The sequence below is a fragment of the Ctenopharyngodon idella genome, chromosome 5 (genome assembly GCF_019924925.1).
Source record: "Ctenopharyngodon idella isolate HZGC_01 chromosome 5, HZGC01, whole genome shotgun sequence".
Lineage (NCBI taxonomy): Eukaryota > Metazoa > Chordata > Actinopteri > Cypriniformes > Xenocyprididae > Ctenopharyngodon > Ctenopharyngodon idella.
Window position 1 is genome coordinate 22,219,520 of NC_067224.1, and position 20,718 is coordinate 22,240,237.

The 20,718-nt window shown below is 36.0% G+C and overlaps 1 protein-coding gene across 1 annotated transcript in view; it reads left to right on the top strand.

Moving 5' to 3' along the window:
* ar (androgen receptor) overlaps nucleotides 1-20,718 on the top strand; it is a 107,976-nt gene that overhangs the window by 82,017 nt on the left and 5,241 nt on the right. The window contains exons 4-7 of the mRNA XM_051892930.1: nucleotides 14,551-14,829; nucleotides 16,594-16,738; nucleotides 17,453-17,583; nucleotides 20,297-20,448. Of these exons, the coding sequence (XP_051748890.1) occupies nucleotides 14,551-14,829; nucleotides 16,594-16,738; nucleotides 17,453-17,583; nucleotides 20,297-20,448 (707 nt within the window). The remainder of the gene's footprint in view (nucleotides 1-14,550; nucleotides 14,830-16,593; nucleotides 16,739-17,452; nucleotides 17,584-20,296; nucleotides 20,449-20,718) is intronic.

A 20,718-nucleotide genomic window follows, 5' to 3' on the forward strand; every position in this document is an offset into this window, starting at 1 on the left:
GTCAAATACACGCACACACGTATGTCAAAATGTCCATCGTGTGTATCTCGCGTGGATACAGTCGGTTATGGCTTAAGTGGGCGTAAACAGGTGGGTAAAAACTGGATATGTGTCAGTATATTACGTCCATGCATTCAGCGGCCCAATTAAATATCTGTCTGTCATTAATGTTAATCAAACAACAAAAGATGTTAAATAAATGTATACATGTTAAATGAACCTACTGTCTCTGAAAAAAAAAAAAAAAAAAGTAATATTGTATTTGTAATTTGCTAATTTGCTTCTTTGTCATTTTTATGTAGCCTAACAAAAATAACTTACAAAATTTATCATATTATGGTCATACTACCCACCCCTTGCCCACCTGTACATCCCAGCTGATATACAATGTAGTCTTGATTTGGGCATTCAATCTGCATTTGAAAGTTGGAAAGGGTTTTAAATCAAGTAAAATGACTCAAAATCAAGTAATTTAAGCATGCCAAAGTCAACTTTAATCATATAAAATGTAATTTCCCAACAGCAAAATTGTGGCCAGTGAAAATGCTGAGTGGCTAGTAACTTTGGAAAAACCACTAGCCACAGTGGCTGGTGAGCAAAAATAGTTAATGTCAAGCCCTGATTTTATATATATATATATATATATATATATATACAGGTGCTGGTCATATAATTAGAATATCATCAAAAAGTTAATTTTTTTATTATAAATTATTTTTAAAAATGAAACTTTCATATATTCTAGATTCCCTACATGTAAAGTAAAACATTTCAAAAGTTTTTTTTTAAATTTTGATGATTAGAGCGTACAGCTCATGAAAGTCCAAAATCCAGTATTTCAAAATATTAGAATATTTCCTAAGATCAATCAAAAAATGGATTTGCAAAACAGAAAAGTTAAAGTTCTTTAAAGTATGTTCTTTTGTGCACTCAATACTTGATCGGCAGGACATATTACAGCAAATGACTTGCTCCTAGCACAAATTACTGCATCAGTGAAGTGTGGAATGGAAGTGATCAGCCTGTGGCACTGCTGAGGCACTATTGAGCCTTCAGATCATCTGTATATTGTTGGATCGACTGTTTCTCATCTTTCTCTTGAAAATATCCCATAGATTCAGGTCAGGCATATTGGCTGGCCAATAAAGCACAGTAATATCATGGTCAGCAAACCACTTGGAAGTGGTTTTTGCACTGTGGGCAGGTGCTAAAGTCCTGCTGGAAAAGGAAATCAGCATCTCCATAAAGCTTGTCAGCAGATAGAAGCATAAAGTGCTCCAAAATCTCCTGGAAGATGGCTGCATTGACTTTGCACTTGATAAAACACAATGGACCAACACCAGCAGACGTCACGCCCCCCCCAAATCATTATTGACTTCAGAAACTTCACACTAGACTTCAAGCAGCTTGGATTCTGTGCCTCTCCAGTCTTCCTTCAGACTCTGGGACCATGATTTCAACATGAAATGCAAAATTTACTTTTATCTGAAAAGAGGACTTTCGACCACTGTTCACTGTCCAGTTCTTTTTCTCCTTAGCTCAGGTAAGATGCTTCTGACGTTGTCTCTGGTTCAGAAGTGGCTTGGTAGTCCTTTTCCTGAAGATGTCTGAGTGTGGTGACTCTTGATGCGCTGACTCCGGCTTCATTCTACTCAATGTGAAGCTCTCCCAAGTGTTTGAATCGGCTTTACTTGACAGTATTCTCAAGCTTGCGGTCATCCCTGTTGCTTGTGCACCTTTGCCTACCCAATTTCTTCCTTCCAGTCAACTTTGCATTTAATATGCTTTGATACATCACTCTGTAAACAGCCACCCCATTCAGTAATGACCTTCTGTGACTTACTCTCTTTGTGGAGGGTGTCAATGATTGTCTCCTGGACCATTGCCAAGTCAGCAGTCTTCCCCATTAGTGTGGTTTCAAAGAACAAAAGATACCCGGAATTTATACTGTAGGGATGGTCATTTAATGAAACTCAAATGTAAATATTCTAATATTTTGAGATACTGGATTTTGGACTTTCATTAGCTGTACGCTCTAATCAACAAATTAAAAAAAAAAAACTTTTGAAATGTTTTACTTTACATGTAGGGAATCTAGAATATATGAAAGTTTCATTTTTTAAAATAATTTACAATAAAAAAATGAACTTTTTCACGATATTCTAATTATATGACCAGCACCTGTATATATATATGTATGTATATACACATGCATCACCCTGGACAACGGTTCAACTTTTATTACTGAGGCAGAGACATGCCAGCGAGTTCATTCTGTTCTGGTGGGAACCCAAACAGTTATGCATTGTCCAGAGCACTTCTGGGATGAGTGATTTTAAATGCAGCTTTTCAAATTGTTTCTGTTAATTTGATTGTGGCTTCAGACTCCTACATATCCTACCATACTCCAGCACCCTGCTATTACTCACAGCAGCTCTACTGTGTTGTTATGGCTATAATCAGCTCTGCTATCAGTCACTTGTACTTTTCATAATAAATTTTACTAGAGTATTTTATTAATGGGTAACTTTAACTTTTACTTGTGTCAACTTCTTTACTTAAGTAAAATGATTAGCTATTCTATATGACCTTGGTAATTTATTTCTTTAATAATGTCTTCATTTTTAAGTTGTTACGATTAAATCCTTAATCATTTTCCATGAAGGATGACCTTTGAGATTCTGTGCAGAGTTGTTTTTAAACATGCTTACTTGTTCCAAATTTGGCAAATTGATCATATCTCCTTCTGTGTTCTGTTGGATCACATTAGCTTTTTATGGTAACCTGTAAGTGCCAAAAATAATTTTTTTAGAGCATCCACTGCATCACAAAGAGACTTAAACATGCTGATTTAATGCCCAGTATTCTCTTGATGATCACAAGTATCACAAATAATCATGCTCAGGTGATTATAATGTAATAATTGAAGCAGCCCTGTTCCACACTAAATGTTCTTGGAAGACACATGCACATGTTTTGATTTGAGAATGCGACTGTGCAGATTTCCCAGTGGCAAACCACATGAACTCTATTCACAAAAAGCAGTTAACAGTTTTTGAATAGCATATTTTTGGTGAATGAATTTACTTTAATTTACAGAAAGCACTTTCATCTTACCATTGTGCAAATACTCTGTGTTCTACAAACCAGCATGGTCAAGATGGCATTGAGTTTACCCATGAATCCTGCATTTCATGTAAGATATTGGGACTTTAAGCTCAAGATGCTGTTGGTTGACTTCTCTGTAAGGCTTAGACCAATGTGAGATGTGATTTTAAATGTTAGTTTTTCATTATTCTAGCGCTCGGGTGATAAATGACATGTTGATGAAGTGTTTGAAAAAAATTTACTGTTAAACCCTTAAAATTTTGGTGGATTGTGCAGCAATAGATAACTAAGCGCAAAACATGTCCTAATTTTACCGCCTGAACCACCATGATATAAGAGGAGATGGATCGTCCGTCACATTAGTCATAACAACAACACAAGAAACAAGACACAGTCACATTTTGTACTCAAGTACTCAAGTTTGTTTGTATATTTGTTTTGTTCATTACTCTCATAGATGTCAGTAGCTGTGGCCTTTAGACCTATCATTTTTAGTATAAGTGGTTACATATAATTTTTGCCTGTTTTTCTTTAATGAGCCTTCACCAGCTGTATTTATTTTTTTATAATAGCTGTTTAGTTTCAGTAATAAAATCACTTAGCAGCTTTAGTGTGTATCTGGATTCAGCTGTTATATCCATGGGTTTTACATGGTCTCTCTTGCTCTCTAAATCATTCCTTCTCATCAGAAGATTGATTTTTTAGCTCCTTGTTCCTTTTGAATATGGAAAGCAGCAGTGATTTTAATGATACGGTTTGGCACATAGCCCAAAATACTGAAATATGCAGATTCCACCTTACAAATGGTTTTTTTTTTTTTTTTTTTGCTTTTTTAGTGGACAGCAAAATTATATCTCATAATAAAGTACATGTGATCCGAAAAGGCCAGAGATTTCCCCTCTAATCTGTGTTCTAAAAAGATATAAAAATGTATAAAAGAAAAAAACATTTAATCAATAATAGTTGACAATTAATCAATTAAAACATTTATTCTGAAACAACTGCATAATTTTGTCATAGAAAATGCATTTTGTAGAAAACTAAATAATAGGAATGCACAATAAAATTGCCATTGCATTTTAATTTTATTTAGCAGAATCAATCAATATTGGATGTTTAATTATTTCTGCCTTTTTTAGATCATCATCTAGCATTACTTTAAGGGATAATTCAGCCAAAAATGATCTTGTTCCAATCCTGTCTAACTTTCTTTGGTTACACTTTATTTTAAGGTGACGTTGTTACAGTGTAATTACACAAATAAGTACTGAGTAATATTAATTAACTACATGTACTTACTATAGAGTTAAGGTTAAACCCCGGGTATACTTCACTTTCCGCCCCTGGGCGCGTCTCGCGCGCAGTCACATCCGTGCATCTTTCAAAGTATACTAAACCACGGATGCGCGCGGATGACCGAGTTCGACACATGCGCAGTACAATTTTTTCTATACTCTTTACCAGACATCATGTCATCAACGGGACATTCGCCTGGCAGGATCGGAGAAGAAAAATAGTCTATCCACCATTGCAACATAGTTCAGAAGTTACACCAAGAGAACAGGAATCAAAAACGATGGAGAAAGCATGCTTCTGAGTTTACTTGTCTTGTTTTTGAATCGCTCTTTACACACTCTTCTTCGACAACTGCACATTGCGCTCAGTACTGTGCGTATTGCCACCTAGTGGACCCTTCTGTCCTGCTTGCACATGCGCCGTTGCACGCGCACCGTCCGCGCGGTCTCGAAATTTGGGCTGCATGCGGACGGGGTGTGCGGACCGGCAGCAAGCCCTCCGCATGACAAAAATTATGTCATGCGGACAGTGCACGAACGCGGACGGCCGAAATATACCCGAGGCTTTAGGGTTAAGGTTTGGTTTAGGTTTAGTTGATTGTAATTATACATCAATTACTGTTATTAGTAAGTGCATGTGACTTCACTAACTGCATCACCTAAAGTGTTACCCTTTCTTCTTTCTATGGAACACAATTTTTGCCCATAAATGAGTCAATGGGGTTTAATATTGATTTTTTCTTCACAATACCTTTATTTGTGGGGGCAAACTACTCCTTTAACTCTTTAAGATCAACATATCTTGAATAGCACTGTCCCTTTAAAACCACATGTTGGTGTGGGAAAGCGATAGCTTGTTTTGTGCATACAAATTATTTTTTCATGAAAAAAAAAAAAACCTTTAATAAATTTTGAAGTACCCAATAAATTTGTGTATTTCAGAACACTGTAACATCTAAGTTTAGTTTCAGTTTTGTTATGAAGGACGTTTAGATTGTTAGTTCCTGTTTTCTGTTTTCCCTCTGTCTAGTCTGTTCCCTTAGTTACTGATTATGTTCACTTGCCACTTGTTTAGCCTTCAATTATCTCCTGTGTATTTAAGCCCTGTGATTGGTTCTGTTCAGTGTCCAGTATTGTTTTCACCTAGGTTGTGCTGCATCAGACTGTATTGCACCTTAGTTTATTAGATTACCTTCTTTGTTATTTTGTTGAATAAAGCAGAACGGCTGTTATAGGTCCTTGCCTGCTTCTATTTCCTTTGCCTGACCTGACATAACGACCACACATACAGGCTCTCTTGTGTAAATCCAGCGAATACATTATATCACTCTCTCACCTTTTTTCTCTGTAACTGTAAGTTTTCTGATAAATTCAAAGGTGCTTTTGTTTGGGAAATTTCTAAACAGATTGTTTGCTCTCAATGTCTCTCTCATTGAAGTTTCTAAACTCTTTTTCTCAGTTTTGTAAACTCGTACACTACAGATTAATACATCTTTCATCACACCAATTATACAGACTCATTAAACTATTACACAATTAAACTTTACATTTGATGTGGCTGGCTGTTATTCAGTCTTTTAATATGACAGTTTTTGTGAGTGATTTTGTAATGTTTCAGGAGGCGCTCCAGGGGAAATTTCAGACGTCTGTTCTCAGTCTAGCCTGGTAAACTTTTTAAGTGTGTGAGTTATATTAAAGCAGTATGCCTCAAGAAGACTGATTTCACAATGGTTAAGGGTGTTAAGAATCCCTTTTTTTTTCTGCGGTGAAATTGGTATAACGCACATGGCTCAAGTGGCTTGCCTATTTTTGTGATAAATGCAAAATGCTAAAGAATTTAAAAAATTTGTTATAATAATCAAATTAAATAATTCTTACACCATACTTTCTTATCCTAACTGTATCCTAACTTGTTTACTCTTGCATTAATGTAGAATTCGATTGATGTGCGGACACAGGTGTGTGTATTTGATGTCTTTGAACAGGGCTTAAATAGCAGAGTCGGAACTATCCCTTTTATAAATTTGAGGTCTGCCGCCTCTTGTCAGGGAAAAAAATGTCATTTGTTAGAACATTGACCCACTGTCCTATTACTCTGACCAAGACAAATTGTGTGTTTGTTTGTGTGCGGTGACACAGAAAGCAGTGTGTATTGGTAAAGCTCTGTGAGTCACAAAATGATCAGAGTATTGCTGATCTTTAAGAGGACGTGGTGTCCTAGAGACAGGCCAAGCAACGAAGCACAGGTAATCTCTCTCCCCAAGGCCCCTGAAATCTACTGCTTTAGTCTTAATCTGACCAAATCTTCTTTTTGCCTAAGAAGGGGAGGTTAAGAGATAAAGTGTGTAGAAAGCTGAACAGAGAGATAAAAAAAGAGTAGAAAAATAAAGAGACAAAAAGAGAAACCTGTCACTATGATGAAATTTAAAAAGAAAATAAACCTTTCAGCAGCTTCTAATAAAAACTACACATGACCTAAAGCTTGAATGATTTTGAAGGACTTAGGGAAGATAATGTTGCAACCTGTTAATGGAAATATTGGAAATCTTTTATCTTTTCATGCGCTGAATGGTCCAAATCCTCAGTAAAACAAGCTATAAAGCTGCACTGATCTAAAGAGGAAAGCATTTAGACACACGCGCTCACGCAGAATTAAATTCATTTCATTCTTCATGGTGGCCATGCTGTATAGCAAAGAGCTGCCTACTTGCAGATACCAGCATGCCTCAAAGGAACTTCAGTAACTAGAGGACTTACAGCAGTCAGGAGCTGAGCGCACACATTCCTCTTGTGGGTTCACAGGATCTCCAGCTTATTGTAAATAACGAACCCTGAAATTGTAATGATTTTTTAACGTGATAATGTACAGTCTTGGTTGACTGTGAACACGCACATTTTCAGTTGAAAGATTTCATTAACTAATGGTTGTATCCCGTAATGTAAAAACCCTTCATCTTGTTTGTCAGTTCATTTCAAAGTTTAGCCATACTTTTACTTAAGCTTAAACTAAAATGTGTAATGTAAAAACAGGATGTGCCGCAAATTGACTGAATAAACTATTATATAGTTGAGTTTTTTTAAAAATGCTAAAAGTTAAGATCTTTTACCTTGCTGTACCATATAAAATGTGAAAATATGACAGTAATTTGAGTTACGCTTTGATACTACTTTGATAAAAACTGATGTTCACAAAGACTTTTTTTAATCACTATTGGCCAGAAAAAAAAATATTTGCAACAAACAGTGTTTTTTCATTAGTTATGGCCTGTAGATAATCACAGTCTGTAGTAATTATACTAAAGAGAATAATTTATTGCATTAGTATGCATATATGCTTGTGGTTTTAATGTGATATTATAGGCAGGAGCATTTTAATTGTATTTGCAATGAGACATTGTGCCATGTGGGTCAATGCATCTGTAAAATGGATGTGAATATAACTTATTTATTTAATATAACATTAATTTAGTTATTTTTATTTCAAATAAGCAAATTGTCTCTAACTTGCAAATGTATGCATGCAAATTGTGTAGGTATATCAGGTGATGCAGAGTGTAGTTTTTAGACAAATCCCTATGAAATATAAATCTATCAAGTATGAAAAAAAGTATAATTTGCAATGCATTTTTAGTCATAACATAAACACAAAACAAAAAGTCACTGAAGCAGCTAAACAGCAGATGCAGAATGATCAACTTAAGCAAGGGAAACAAAAAAAGGGGACAAGGTTCAAAGCAATAAGAAACCTATTCAAGACTTTAACCCAGAAAAGTCAGCGCTGTCAGTACCTTCACTGAAGACAAATGCCCAACATAGTGAAAAACAATAAGGGAAGATTACTTCAACATTTCAAAATGTACAAAAAATATATTTGCTAAAATATATTTTAAAATTAAATATAATTTCTACCAATATTTTTTTAATATATTTTTGAAAATATATTTGATATATATTATATATATTTTGCCCAGCATACATATATACGTTCAGAGGTCTTGTGGAGTCCATGCCTTCTATGTGTAATTTTTAACCGTTGCCCCTGACAGGTGCAGGTGCTGGTTTCTCTAGGTTTTATATTTTAAAGAACTGAAATGACACTAAAACTGGCTTCTTATTTTTTCAGGAGCAGTTTATGTCACTTCAGTGGATGGCAGGGTATCAGGGCTGTAATTATCAGATGTGGTGTCGCTATAGCGATGCACCATGTCACACTTTTAGCAACGGTCGTCAAATGTGTGTGTGTGTCTGTCTGTGTGTGTGTGTGAGAGAGAGACAGAAAGACAGAGAGAGAGAGAGAGAGAGAGAGAGAGAGATGTGGTGAAAAGTGTGGTGTGTCAGATGACACATCTTCCCTGTTTCCTCCCCTGACACATGAACTCAGTTTTTTATTTGAGTGAAAAAAAACAGAAATGATTCTGGTTTTAAGTAGTCAACTGAGACAGTTCACAGATCCCCTCCGGCTCTGGACTGTGGCCTATTCATTGCTCTTTTTTGATATATTAATGTTTGACTCATAATCGTATCCCCCTTCAGAATTATATAAACTTTACTTAAGAGCCACTGGGAGTTTACAGACAGAAACTGACTTGAAAATCTCAAGTTTGGAAGCAGTTTAACTCAAGGTTTTGGTTTGTAGGTGTAGGTATGTTTAGAAGGAAGGTACAGCTCCTTCTCTAGGTGCCTGCGTTATGTGGAGGTATCTTTAAATGTATAGAATGGTGCCAGTCTCTTGACAAACCTGACAGCTGTTTAGTGCCACAATTAAATTCTTTCATAACCATCTTAACTAATGTATATTATTATATTTTAATTGAAGAAATAGTAAAACAGCAATTAACGTGCAAATGTGCTGTACTGTATACTGCTTAGGAAATGTACAGTCTAAAAACTGCTGGTTTGTTTCAACCCATGTTTGGGTCAAATATGAACAAACCCAGCCGTTGAGGTTAAAAATGTAATTTAAAAATTTAAACCAACGGTTGGGTTTGTCCATATTTGACCCAAACATGGGTTGAAACAAGCCAGCATTTTTTTTTTTAGAGTGTACATTTTCTTTTAAAATGTTTTGTTATTTTATTTTCTTGGCACCATGGAAAAGTAGAAAGCACAACTGTTTTCAACATCGATAAAAATAAGAAATATTTCTTGAGCAACAAATCGGCATATTAGTCTGATTTCTGAAGGATTATATGACACTAAAGACTGAAGCAGGCTGCTGAAAATTCAGCTTTGCCATCACAGGAATAAATATATTTTAAAAAGGCAGTTATTTTAAAATGTAATACAATTTCACAATATTACTCTTTTTACTGTATTTTTTTAATCAAATAAATGCAGTCTTGGAGAACATAAGAGACTGCTAAAACATAAAAAAATCTTACTAACCCCAAACTTTTTCAATGGTAGAGTATATGTATGTGTGTGTGTCTCTATAAAACATCAGGCAAAGCAGATTTATAGCTATTTTTGCTCTTTTGACTTTACTCACACAACACAGATGCTTTGATGATTATCAAATTCCACCATACACAGATTGCAAATCACGTTATTTTTGTTAAACATTCCATCTGGTTTTGATTTTTGATTCGATTTTTCCATTTGGTAGGTCTTTCTCCATAAATTACTGATGAATGGGAGCTCTGCTAGAGGATTTTGTGTTTGTGCAGTTTTACTTCTCTATACTTTGGAGACAAATTTGTTATCTGCTAAATATGACAGAACCTGCCTTTGTAGACATTTGGTCATGTACTCATTAGAAACTAGTTGCATTTTTTTATATATACTAAAAATGCAAAGAGTTTTCTTATAGGGGTATGACTGTGGGTATGTCTGTAGTCATTATCATTAGCTTATATAAAAATATAAGTCTGTGGTGTGTTTAGTAAATGTGTGTATGTCTTTGTATTGACCATGGACGTTAAACAGTCAGATTAGATAAATGCATGAACTGGTAAAGAATATTAATGACTTTATACATATTTATATAATCACATTGGGACCAGCTTGGGATGCTGGCATGCTGGTGGACCAGCATATGTTATCTTTTGTGTGCTGATATGATCCCAGCAAGACCACAACAATTATCTAATTAATTTTAGAAGAAAAACTAAAAAACAGAAAAGAAAATGTTGCAGGTTACATGTTTATTGGTATACAGCAAAACGTTAACAGAAACTCTTCTAAATTAGCATAACAAAACATTAATCATGACTAAATCTCCCACTTAACATTAATCTTGCACAAAAAAAAAACATTATATAAGACTTAATTTTAACATTTACTCTCCCTTTCGAGTACCATGGGAAAAGCATGCTGAGAGATAGAAATCCCAGCCCAGCCCAAACTTAAGTTTATCTAAATTAAAAGAAATAAGTTCAACTCAAAACAATGAAACAGTTCAGTTTACTTAAAATATATCAGTTCTGTGAACTTGAAAGAAAAATAAAGTGCTAAATACTTATAAAAGTTAATTTGACTGAACTAATTTGTTTAATTTAAGTTTGTCCTACTCTAACCAATTAATTATTTTGAGTGTTAGGGTTTACAGTGCAGGAGACAAATCCTTTGAAACATTTAACAGTTTGAATTTTAACTTCGTTATTCAAAATTTTAGATGACATTAATTAATAATATAATCATAGCTAAAACAATAACATTTTTCAGTTTTACTTTTAACAGAGGAAGCATAGTTAGCATAGTAAAAATACAAAGTTATAATTACATATTGCAATAAATCATGTTTTAGTCTTCATTAATGTGTTAAATAGAGAAATAAATATGCAAGCAAAAACAATGCTTGTCCCCAAAACTCTGCTTGCATACAGACAGCTGGCCTCCTCGTACTCAACCCCGCAAGACCATGGGGGTGAACCAGCTCCGTTTTGCTTGAGAACAGCATGACTTTGCTGGTCCACCAGCCAGACCAGCACTATACCAGTGCTAAAGAGCATAAACCAATTTATGCATAAAAGAATTTATGCTGGATTTTTTAGTAGGGTAGTCAGAAATCAAAATAGCAATCTTTTTTGCTAGTTTAAGTATATAAGCCTCAATCAGCATTCACACAATAAAGGTGAAAAAATCCTAAAAATTAGCATCTTTACATCTACACTGTGCATTATTTAGTTAGATTTTAGGGTTCATTTGGATTTGTTTATTTGTTTAAATGTTTAGTTGGGCAACTAAAGCCTTGATCGTCTGTTGACAAAAACAAATAGCAGAGAGCACACAAGTGTGGTTGTAAAACCATCGCACACAATACGTCTGTTTGTGGTAACTGAGCTACCGAACAGAGCAGATGGTGGCGAAAAAAACGGATTGCCCAGCCCTCTTCCCTGACACGTTTGAATTCTTTGTCTGTTAAAGCACTTAATAGTTTTGCCTTTCAGACTCAAATGACACCATGGGTCAATTTACAACTAAGTGCATCCTATCTGTTTCTCATTTCCACAGATTGTCACGCTAACACTCTTCTTTTTTTCCTCCTTTCTCTACTTTGTGGTCATGTATGTTGTTATTGTTGTCTTCATTAGTAAAGAGTTAAGAAATAATGAGTCCTTGGTGTAATGTGATCAGCCATAATTTTGCAAATGATCCCACCTACTCCAAAGTTGTGATAACCATACAGAGAAATCACACATCCAAAGGAATGAACGTCACAGAAAATAAAATAAACCCTGACAGGGTGATCAGGTGTTGCATCATCCTGCAAGTCTCTGATGTACTTCTCTTACCCTGATCACCGCCTATTTCGTGATTTTTAACTACAATGTAACATGTCTTTGTCTATTTGAAGCTGTCTTTTACAGGTTTTCTTGCTTTATCTGGTTGCTCCTGAACACTTTAAAAGGTTTTTTTTTTTTTTTCTCACTCATACATATACTATATATATATGTGACCTGCTCATTTTATATACTTAGTCTCTGCTAAGTATATAATTATTGTTTCTAGAATGGCCTCTAACGATGAACAGTTTTTGACAGAATTAATAGATGTATTTTGAACATACCGCACATTAAATAGTTACCACATTAAAGAGTGGCAGAAAGAATTTTTTCATAATAAAATCAATCATTTCAAAGCAGAGACTTTTTTTGGGCTTAATCACTTTTCTCCCCAAACAAGTATTCCAGAGTTCTCTGTTTATTATTAGATAATTTGTTACTTTGTTCATTCTTACAAACAGTTCTGTCACTTTATGCCTGTTTAAAACACTTTTAAGACTAAAAACTTATAGCATCCAGTTACTTATTGCCGAAAAGTCCCAAAACTGTTTTTCTGCCTGCGAGTCTTTATGCACAAATCTGTCATTATGGCTTAAAGTTCACATCAGTCAAAACTTTTTTTTACAGATTCTGAGTGGAGCCCAGAATGCCAAAACTTGGAAACAAAACATTTTCTCTCAAATAACTGTAAACTGTTCACTTATCTACTGCATTCGCTATTGAGTGCTGGCTTCTGGTTTTAACACATTCACCTTGTTCGACCAGTTACTCTTCCAAGTCTGAGAGGATTTTGTTAGCAACACCATTTACCCAAGTATTTATGCACCTTCAGAGAAATGCCATTGGATGACTTCACATTTGTTTTGAAAGTTTTGAGTTCACCCAAAGGAGTCACGGTTTCACTTTAGAGATAAAGAGATTTTGCATCTTCTCTCATGGGTGTACATTATCTTCTGAGTACTGGAAATGGACCTTATACTTGTTTAAATTGGCATCTGAAGCCATCGCAGTGCAAAGCGGATTTCACGATTGGTGTATATTTGCCACAGTCCATAGTCTGAATGTTAACATTACAGAATATGTGAAATTATAGGTCTTTCTTACAATTTTCAGTCTGTCTATACAGCCTATGTGAAGCTGAAGCAAACTCAGACAAAAGCTTTAGATCTCGGTTCTACTCCATACAGCAATACTGCAAACCTAGGTACAGAAGACAGTATTTTGCAGAAGCAACTTTTGTGGTATTTGCCATCTACATTATAGTTTTGCTTGTATTTGCTTGGATGGCAGGTTTATGTGTCTTTTGAAGAGAGAAGCATGGTGATAGCGTCTTTGGCACCTTTCCACGAGTTTACCGCAAACCCATAGGCTTTTGGTAAACCACCTCAGGATAAAGTTGTAATCTTACTCTCTCCCCTTCTCTGTTGCTTTACCACACTACATATTAGACCACAAGCAGAGAGGCTCCTGTCTCTTGTCAGCAAAATTGGAGCCTCCTTTTTGTGGAGATCTCAGAGGGCTGAGTCATTTTCTCTTGAGTTTGTCCTCTTAGCCAGCAATGAAGAGCTGTTTAGGCATTTAAATCAGTGATCTCACAAATGCTTCGTTTTTTTTTTTGGTTTTTTTTTCTTAATAGAGGCTGTTTTTATCCATTTTGGATCAGTGCTCGTAATGCACCATAAAAGTCTGTGAGTTGTAAATCATCTCAATCGATAGCCTTTCATTCCTCACCCTAACCGATTTCTTCATTCCTCATCCCTGATTTATAATTGAGAGTGGTGACTGTGAGTGTTAAGCTTCATAACGAAACCACAGGCACTCAATGGAGCAGAAGCAAAACTGTTGCTACTGTAGCAACTAATTAAAGTGCACAAACACTCTCATAATCACACACACGCATATTTACATCTTCATATCATTCACGTTAGTAGCTGCAGCCTCAGAATACAGATGGTTTTACTCTGTTGTGCATAGTTAAAAGAGAGCGGAAGACGGGCGTTTCTGGTGAAAGAATGCACATCCACATTACTGAAATACATCAGTGCAGTTACGCTAATCCTGTCAGGTTCTTTGTTGTAGTGTCAGCCGAGGGAAAAGCACATTGTCTCAGGTGTGTTTTGTGACCAGTAATCTTTCTTTGTGCTGACTGGCAGGAGATAATGTGGCATAGAGACTACCTGCTGCAGTGCAGGTTTTATCCTCTGTTGTATAATAGAGATGTTCAAGATCAGAAATAGGATCATGCCAGCCTCATTATTCAGAGACCACCTGATTCATTGGCTTCTAAATAATATGCGCTAGATAAAATAAAGATGTGTTCGAGATTGATAATGTTTTTTTTGTTTTTTTTTGTGCAGGTTGAATTTACAAAGCAATATTCCCACTCTGTTTATTACAGTATATTGTTTTGTTCTGTGCCGCAGCCCGCAAGCTGAGGAAGATTGGACAGATGAAAGGTCCGGAGGAGGTTGGCTCCATTCAGGGCCCGTCAGAGACAGTCCAGTGCCTGTCGCCTAAGCCCAGCCTGACGTTCCACTCGCAGCTGATCTTCCTGAACATCCTGGAGGCCATCGAGCCAGAGGTGGTGAACGCTGGCCACGATCACGCTCAGCCTGACTCGGCGGCCGCTCTCCTCACCAGCCTTAACGAGTTGGGTGAGAGGCAACTTGTCAAGGTAGTGAAATGGGCCAAAGGACTTCCAGGTAATTTAAGCATGTCAAATTGTCATAGCTCGTTTCATTTAAATTTTCCTTTTTTTTGTTTTTTAGACACGACTCTCATTTTTTAATCTATTAACTTATCTAAAATATATATTAACAAATAATAATTTTACAATAATTACAGTAATTTGAATACACCTCTTCTAGTCAAAAAGGTCACAGTATCATAATGAACAAAAAGCCTCATTAACAGAAGACTTTTTTTTAAAGAAAGATTTACATTACTTTATAGTTTAAGTAATTTGGTATATTCTTTTATTACTATTTCTTTGAAAAAAGTTTTTAACAACACTGCTTTGCTGCTTATAATTATTTGAAAAAAAAAAAAATTCTACCAAATCAGAGTCATGTGTTGCAACAACGTGCAGAATTATGCAGGAAATTAAAACATAAAACAGCAAATGATATCACAGAGAGGACCCCTGCAAGACCCTCATGACTTTGTCAAGATCAATCAGTCTCTTAAAACATCAGATCATTTGACTTTTTATGACAAGACAAGATTAGTTCAGGTTGTAAAGTGTCGTGTGTTTTTTATATATATGATGTTTTTTACTATGGTTTTTACTATGTTTTATATATATATGATGATTAATGATTAAGAAGATGTGTACACTCACATACATTCAATGTGTAATGAAAATATTATCTTACTGTTTTTAAAGGCACAATATTTAAATTTTCACCGCTAGATTATTCAAAACAAAGGCGTAGCTTGATGACGCCTTTATTTTGCGGAATCATGGGAGGTGTTTTCGGGACGATCCGTGTCCTGGTTAAAATTGCTTATTTCTCTGGATTTAAACATTCTTGGAAACATCTGGGTCATCAAAATATGTCAACAAAATATATAACATGGTTCTAGTGGTTTTTGGATATTTTAATCCAAAAATCTTACAAATTGTGCCTTTAAATGATATAAAGTTGTTGTTTTTTTTAAACATATGAATATATTTCAAAGAAACTAGATTTTAAAAAAATCATTGAGAGAATAAGAATGAAATGAAGTTCCTGCCTGTTGATTCAAGTCAGGGAAATTATTTGGTTATTTTTTTCACTGTGATGTAATTATGGTTTGTGTTTCCAGTTGAAAGGCTTGAGGTATGTGTTGTAATCTACTTCACTCTAATGGCTTTGATAAAGGGCATTTTGAAAAGCAAAGACAGACTTCAGTCCTATGTTAAATGCACCTACGACAAACCATCAAACTGAGAGAAAAATAGCAGGAGGCAAAGGGGTATGTCTTGACACGAACCATTTTTTTAACATCATAGTGTGTCAGCATGTGACTGGTTGATGGAATCAGGTTGATGTGATTGGTTGCGGTTCTTAAATGTCCTTTTATTGATAGCAATAATAAAACTGTAAGGCCTGACATTTTAATCTGCACTGAAGCCAATGATGAATCTGTTTAGAGGAAAGTGAGATCAAGTTTTAGCCCAGGAACGTTCAGCGTGTTTCCCCTTTGTTTTCTGAGAGCAGTGCATACAGTATGCTGCCTAATATTCTACAAACTCAGTTTCGTTTGGTTAAAGTCGATGTACTAAAAATCCTCAGTTCAGGTATGCATACTTTTTTCTAAGTAACATCAGATGAAATCTGATTCATAGCTTGAGCTGGCGAATTGAAATAGAGTCGTAAATAAAGTTGGTCTGAAAAAATAGTGCCCAGGCAGCTGACAAACTGTGAGCTATAGGCAGCAAACACAAACCACAAATATCTCTGCCATCTTTTCCTGTCTCTCAGGTTTCCGTAACCTGCATGTGGATGATCAGATGACAGTCATACAACACACTTGGATGGGAGTGATGGTCTTTGCTCTGGGTTGGAGATCCTACAAGAACGCCAATGCGCGCATGCTGTACTTCGCTCCAGACCTGGTCTTCAATGAGTCAGTCTTATTCTCTTTCACATTCGCCCTTCTCTTATTTGCCTGTTTTCTTTTGTGTCCAGCACCCATCTGTGTTTTGCATTGTTGCCTCCTCTCTCTCATTCCATTTTGTTCTTCTGTCCATTTGTTCGTCTTGTAAATGTACTAATCCATCTTTCCTCAAACTCATTTTTCTTTCATTTCTCCTCAGCGGCCCACTCTCTGCCTTATTCCATCTCTCTATCTCCCCCCCCCCCCCACCCCCCACCCCCCCCTCTCTCTGTCGAGCAGGTACATATCTTGTACTTCATGCACACAATAACAGCCTCGTCGTTGAGACTTCCAAGATTCATTTATAATTTACTGCTGGCTTATTATGGTGTGGAGGATCTTTGTCAAAAACACAATCCCAGAAGAGATTGGATTTTTGGGAGGCTCACATGCGCTCAATGGCCTTTCACCAATATCTGAAATAGAAGACTTCCTTCCTAAATTCATCTTGGCCATATCCCATACCAGTACTGCTGATGGAAACTTGTGTTTTAGGCATAAAATACATTTCATTTAGTAGATTTGGGAGTCATTAGATGACTGAATTGACATTATGACATTATTCAGTAGTCAGTACTGAATGGTAATTAGTGGATGGAAAGTTGTTGCAGGCCATCTGAAATTGTCAGATGTTTCTTTGTTTGTCTCTCTCTTTGTGTCTTTTAATCTTCTGCTATCTGTCAGTCGTAGGATGCATATCTCCAGCATGTACGAGCACTGTGTTCAGATGAAGCACCTCTCGCAGGAGTTTGTGCTGCTGCAGGTCACACAGGAAGAGTTCCTCTGCATGAAGGCCCTCCTCCTCTTCAGCATCAGTGAGTCTACTTCAGAGTCTGTGCGTGTATGTTTACACACAGATTTTTCTCGTAATATCCAAATGTCTTAAATCAGCAACTTGAAATCAGTCTTTTAAACTGTATTTTTTGTCCTACATTTTGGTAATAGGGTCACAAATATTTCAAACCTCATATAAAATGAATAGAAAATAAAACAGCTCATATAATATCAGGGCTCTCAAGTCTCACACATTCACCGTGAGACACATGCATTTCAACCATTTCACACGCTCACACGCCACACCTTGTATTTCTCACGCTGAGAAATAAGGGATAACTTGTCCCTCTATATACAATTAATGGAGGAGGCTATTATACATTGCGCGTTGAACTATTATAAGCACCAAGTTCCCTGTACGAAATGAACGGACCAATTATCTGCGCAACATGACCAAAGCCCAGTTTATTTAATTGTGCATTCGTGGCGCGCGAATGGCTGTATACTCTGTGCGCGTTCACCAGTGTGCTCCAAAAGTGTGATAAGATTTGTGCGAGCCGTTCCTATCGCGACGCTGAGAAAACATCATCCTGCACCAACATAAAATAGAAAGACCTCCTTTACTAGAATTTACCTATTGTATTTATTGTGGTAAATTGACTAACTTGTAGAATTTATAATAGATTATCTGTTAAGGGAATAGATTTTTCACCAAAGATTTATATTACAACTGTGGCATACTGTGCTATAGTTACTATGTGTATAGGCTGCTTTTACCTGTAATTATATCCTTATTGTAACAAATTCTATAAATATATTACAAGACAATTACAAGAACTATAGTTTTTCAAAAGGCCAAGTACAAGTTAGAATTAAGACAAGAGCACAATTGATTTTCCCCATGTGTAAAATGTGTTCTGCTAATAATTACAGATATTAGGAAAAACCTAGCAGATGACAGGAAATTAACATTTTCAATATAAGAACCGTTTAAGTAATGTTCTTAAAGTAAAATTCTGTCAAAATGCTTAAGATTTTAGATGCTTAAATATAAAATACATGCAGTTATGTTAACCAACTTTGTATGTGGATGTAACCACAAAAAAGACCATTTTGCAAAAATAAACAAATAAGCGCACAAATAAATCTCATGAGGGAGCATGCCCTTTGACCCCGCTAAACACCCCAATGTTCAAACCAAAACTACACCCAACCCCTTCATTTTTTTTTAGCATTTTGATTTTACAATTCCTGGATGAAATCACTTGCCTGTGATCAAAAATAGTGAGAGCTGATGTTGGGGAGTATAGCCAAATTCATGTGAAATTATTATTGACGCAGTCAAAAACTCTCCCAACTGCTTTAGCTTAGTTTGGCTATCTGAAACTAAGGAAAGTACTAGAGATGTATTTCATTATTTTATTTCAAATTTTACTGTATTAATACTCTTTTCAGCAATGTTAAGACTACATCTCTTAAAGCAGAGCTCTCTGGCTATCATTTCAGTAATATTTAATTTACTGGCAATGCATACATTAATCATTGCATTTGTCTGTTTCAAAGATGTCAGAGAAAAAGCAAAAGAGTATTATTTCATTCTGGGCACCAAAGGGTCAGCCCCCTAAAAAGGTTGCTAGATCAGAGGAGGAGACAGTGGAAGAGGTGGAGGCAGAGACGGTGGAGAAGATAGTAAGAGTGACAGTTGGAGAGAAAGTAGAAGAGACCATAGAGAAGACAGTGGACAAGACAGGGAAGAAGAAGAAAGCATTAAGTGGAGCAGCCACCAGGTGTACTTTAAAAAGTGAGTGGTCAACCAAATGGCCATTCATTACCATAGGCACCAGCAGCTCCTACAACTGGTGCTCTGTTTGCAGACAGGAGAACTCAGGTGAACAGGCATATAAAACATAAAGGTCATCAGGCCAAAGAACAGGCATTTCAGTCAACAAGCAGCATAATTTCTATTTGTGCTGGTCAATTATGAACAACACTGTAGGTAAAATTAAACTGCTAGCAAAAACTTGAGAGAATTTGGTGGGGCAGAGGGGCCGCTGCTGCAAATATTTGAGTGGCTCCTCCCCTAACAGATGTAATCTCACTCCAAACTTTTAATAAAACTTGAGAGCTCTGTAATATTTAGTTTGACCTCCTGAAGGTTAAAGGGTTAGTTCACCCAAAAATGCAAATTCTGTCATTAATTATTCACCCTCATCTTGTTCCAAACCCATAAGACTTTCGTTCATCTTCAGAACACAAATTAAGATATTTTTGATTAAATCCGAGAGGTATATGACTCCTCTATAGACAACAATTTAACCACCACTTTCAAGGCCCAGAAAGGTACTAAAGACATTGTTAAATTAGTTCATGTGACTGCAGCAGTTGAACATGGCATTCTGACGTAGAACCTGGATTCGCTACAACGTAAACAGCATAGGAGAATGACACAGAAGATATTTATATAAAGTTGTTATTTTTGTTTTGTTTTTGTGCACAAAAAAGTATTCTCGTCGCTTCATAAAATTAAGGTTGAACCACTGTAGTCACATTGACTGTTTTAATGATGTCTTTAGTACCTTTCTGGATCTTGAAAGTGGTAGTTACTTAAATTGCTGACAGAATCTAAGATTTCATCAAATATATCTTAATTGGTGTTCCAAAGAAGAACGAAGGTCTTACGGGTTTGGAACGAAATGAGGGTGAGTAATTATGTGTATGCAAGTTCAGGTGAAGTATTTATTTCTATTTCTGCAGTTCCAGTGGAGGGGCTGAAGAGTCAGAAGTATTTTGATGAGCTGCGTCTGACATACATAAACGAGCTTGATCGTTTAATCAACTATGGCAGGAAGACCAACTGTGCCATGCGCTTCCAACAGCTGACCCGACTGATGGACTCGCTGCAACCAGTTAGTAACACACACACACACACACACACACACACACACACAAATACAGAGACAGCGTACATCACAATGATTAGAGTGTTACTGGCCCCATGATGCAGTAATGTTCAAATGTTTGGGGTCAGTAATATTAATTAATAGTGTAAACTGATCAAAAGTGACCATAAAGATTTTACATTGTTACAAAAAAATTCTATTTCAGATAAAATGCTTTCATGGTTCCCACAAAAATATAAAGTAGCACAACTATTTTCAACATTGATAATAATAAGA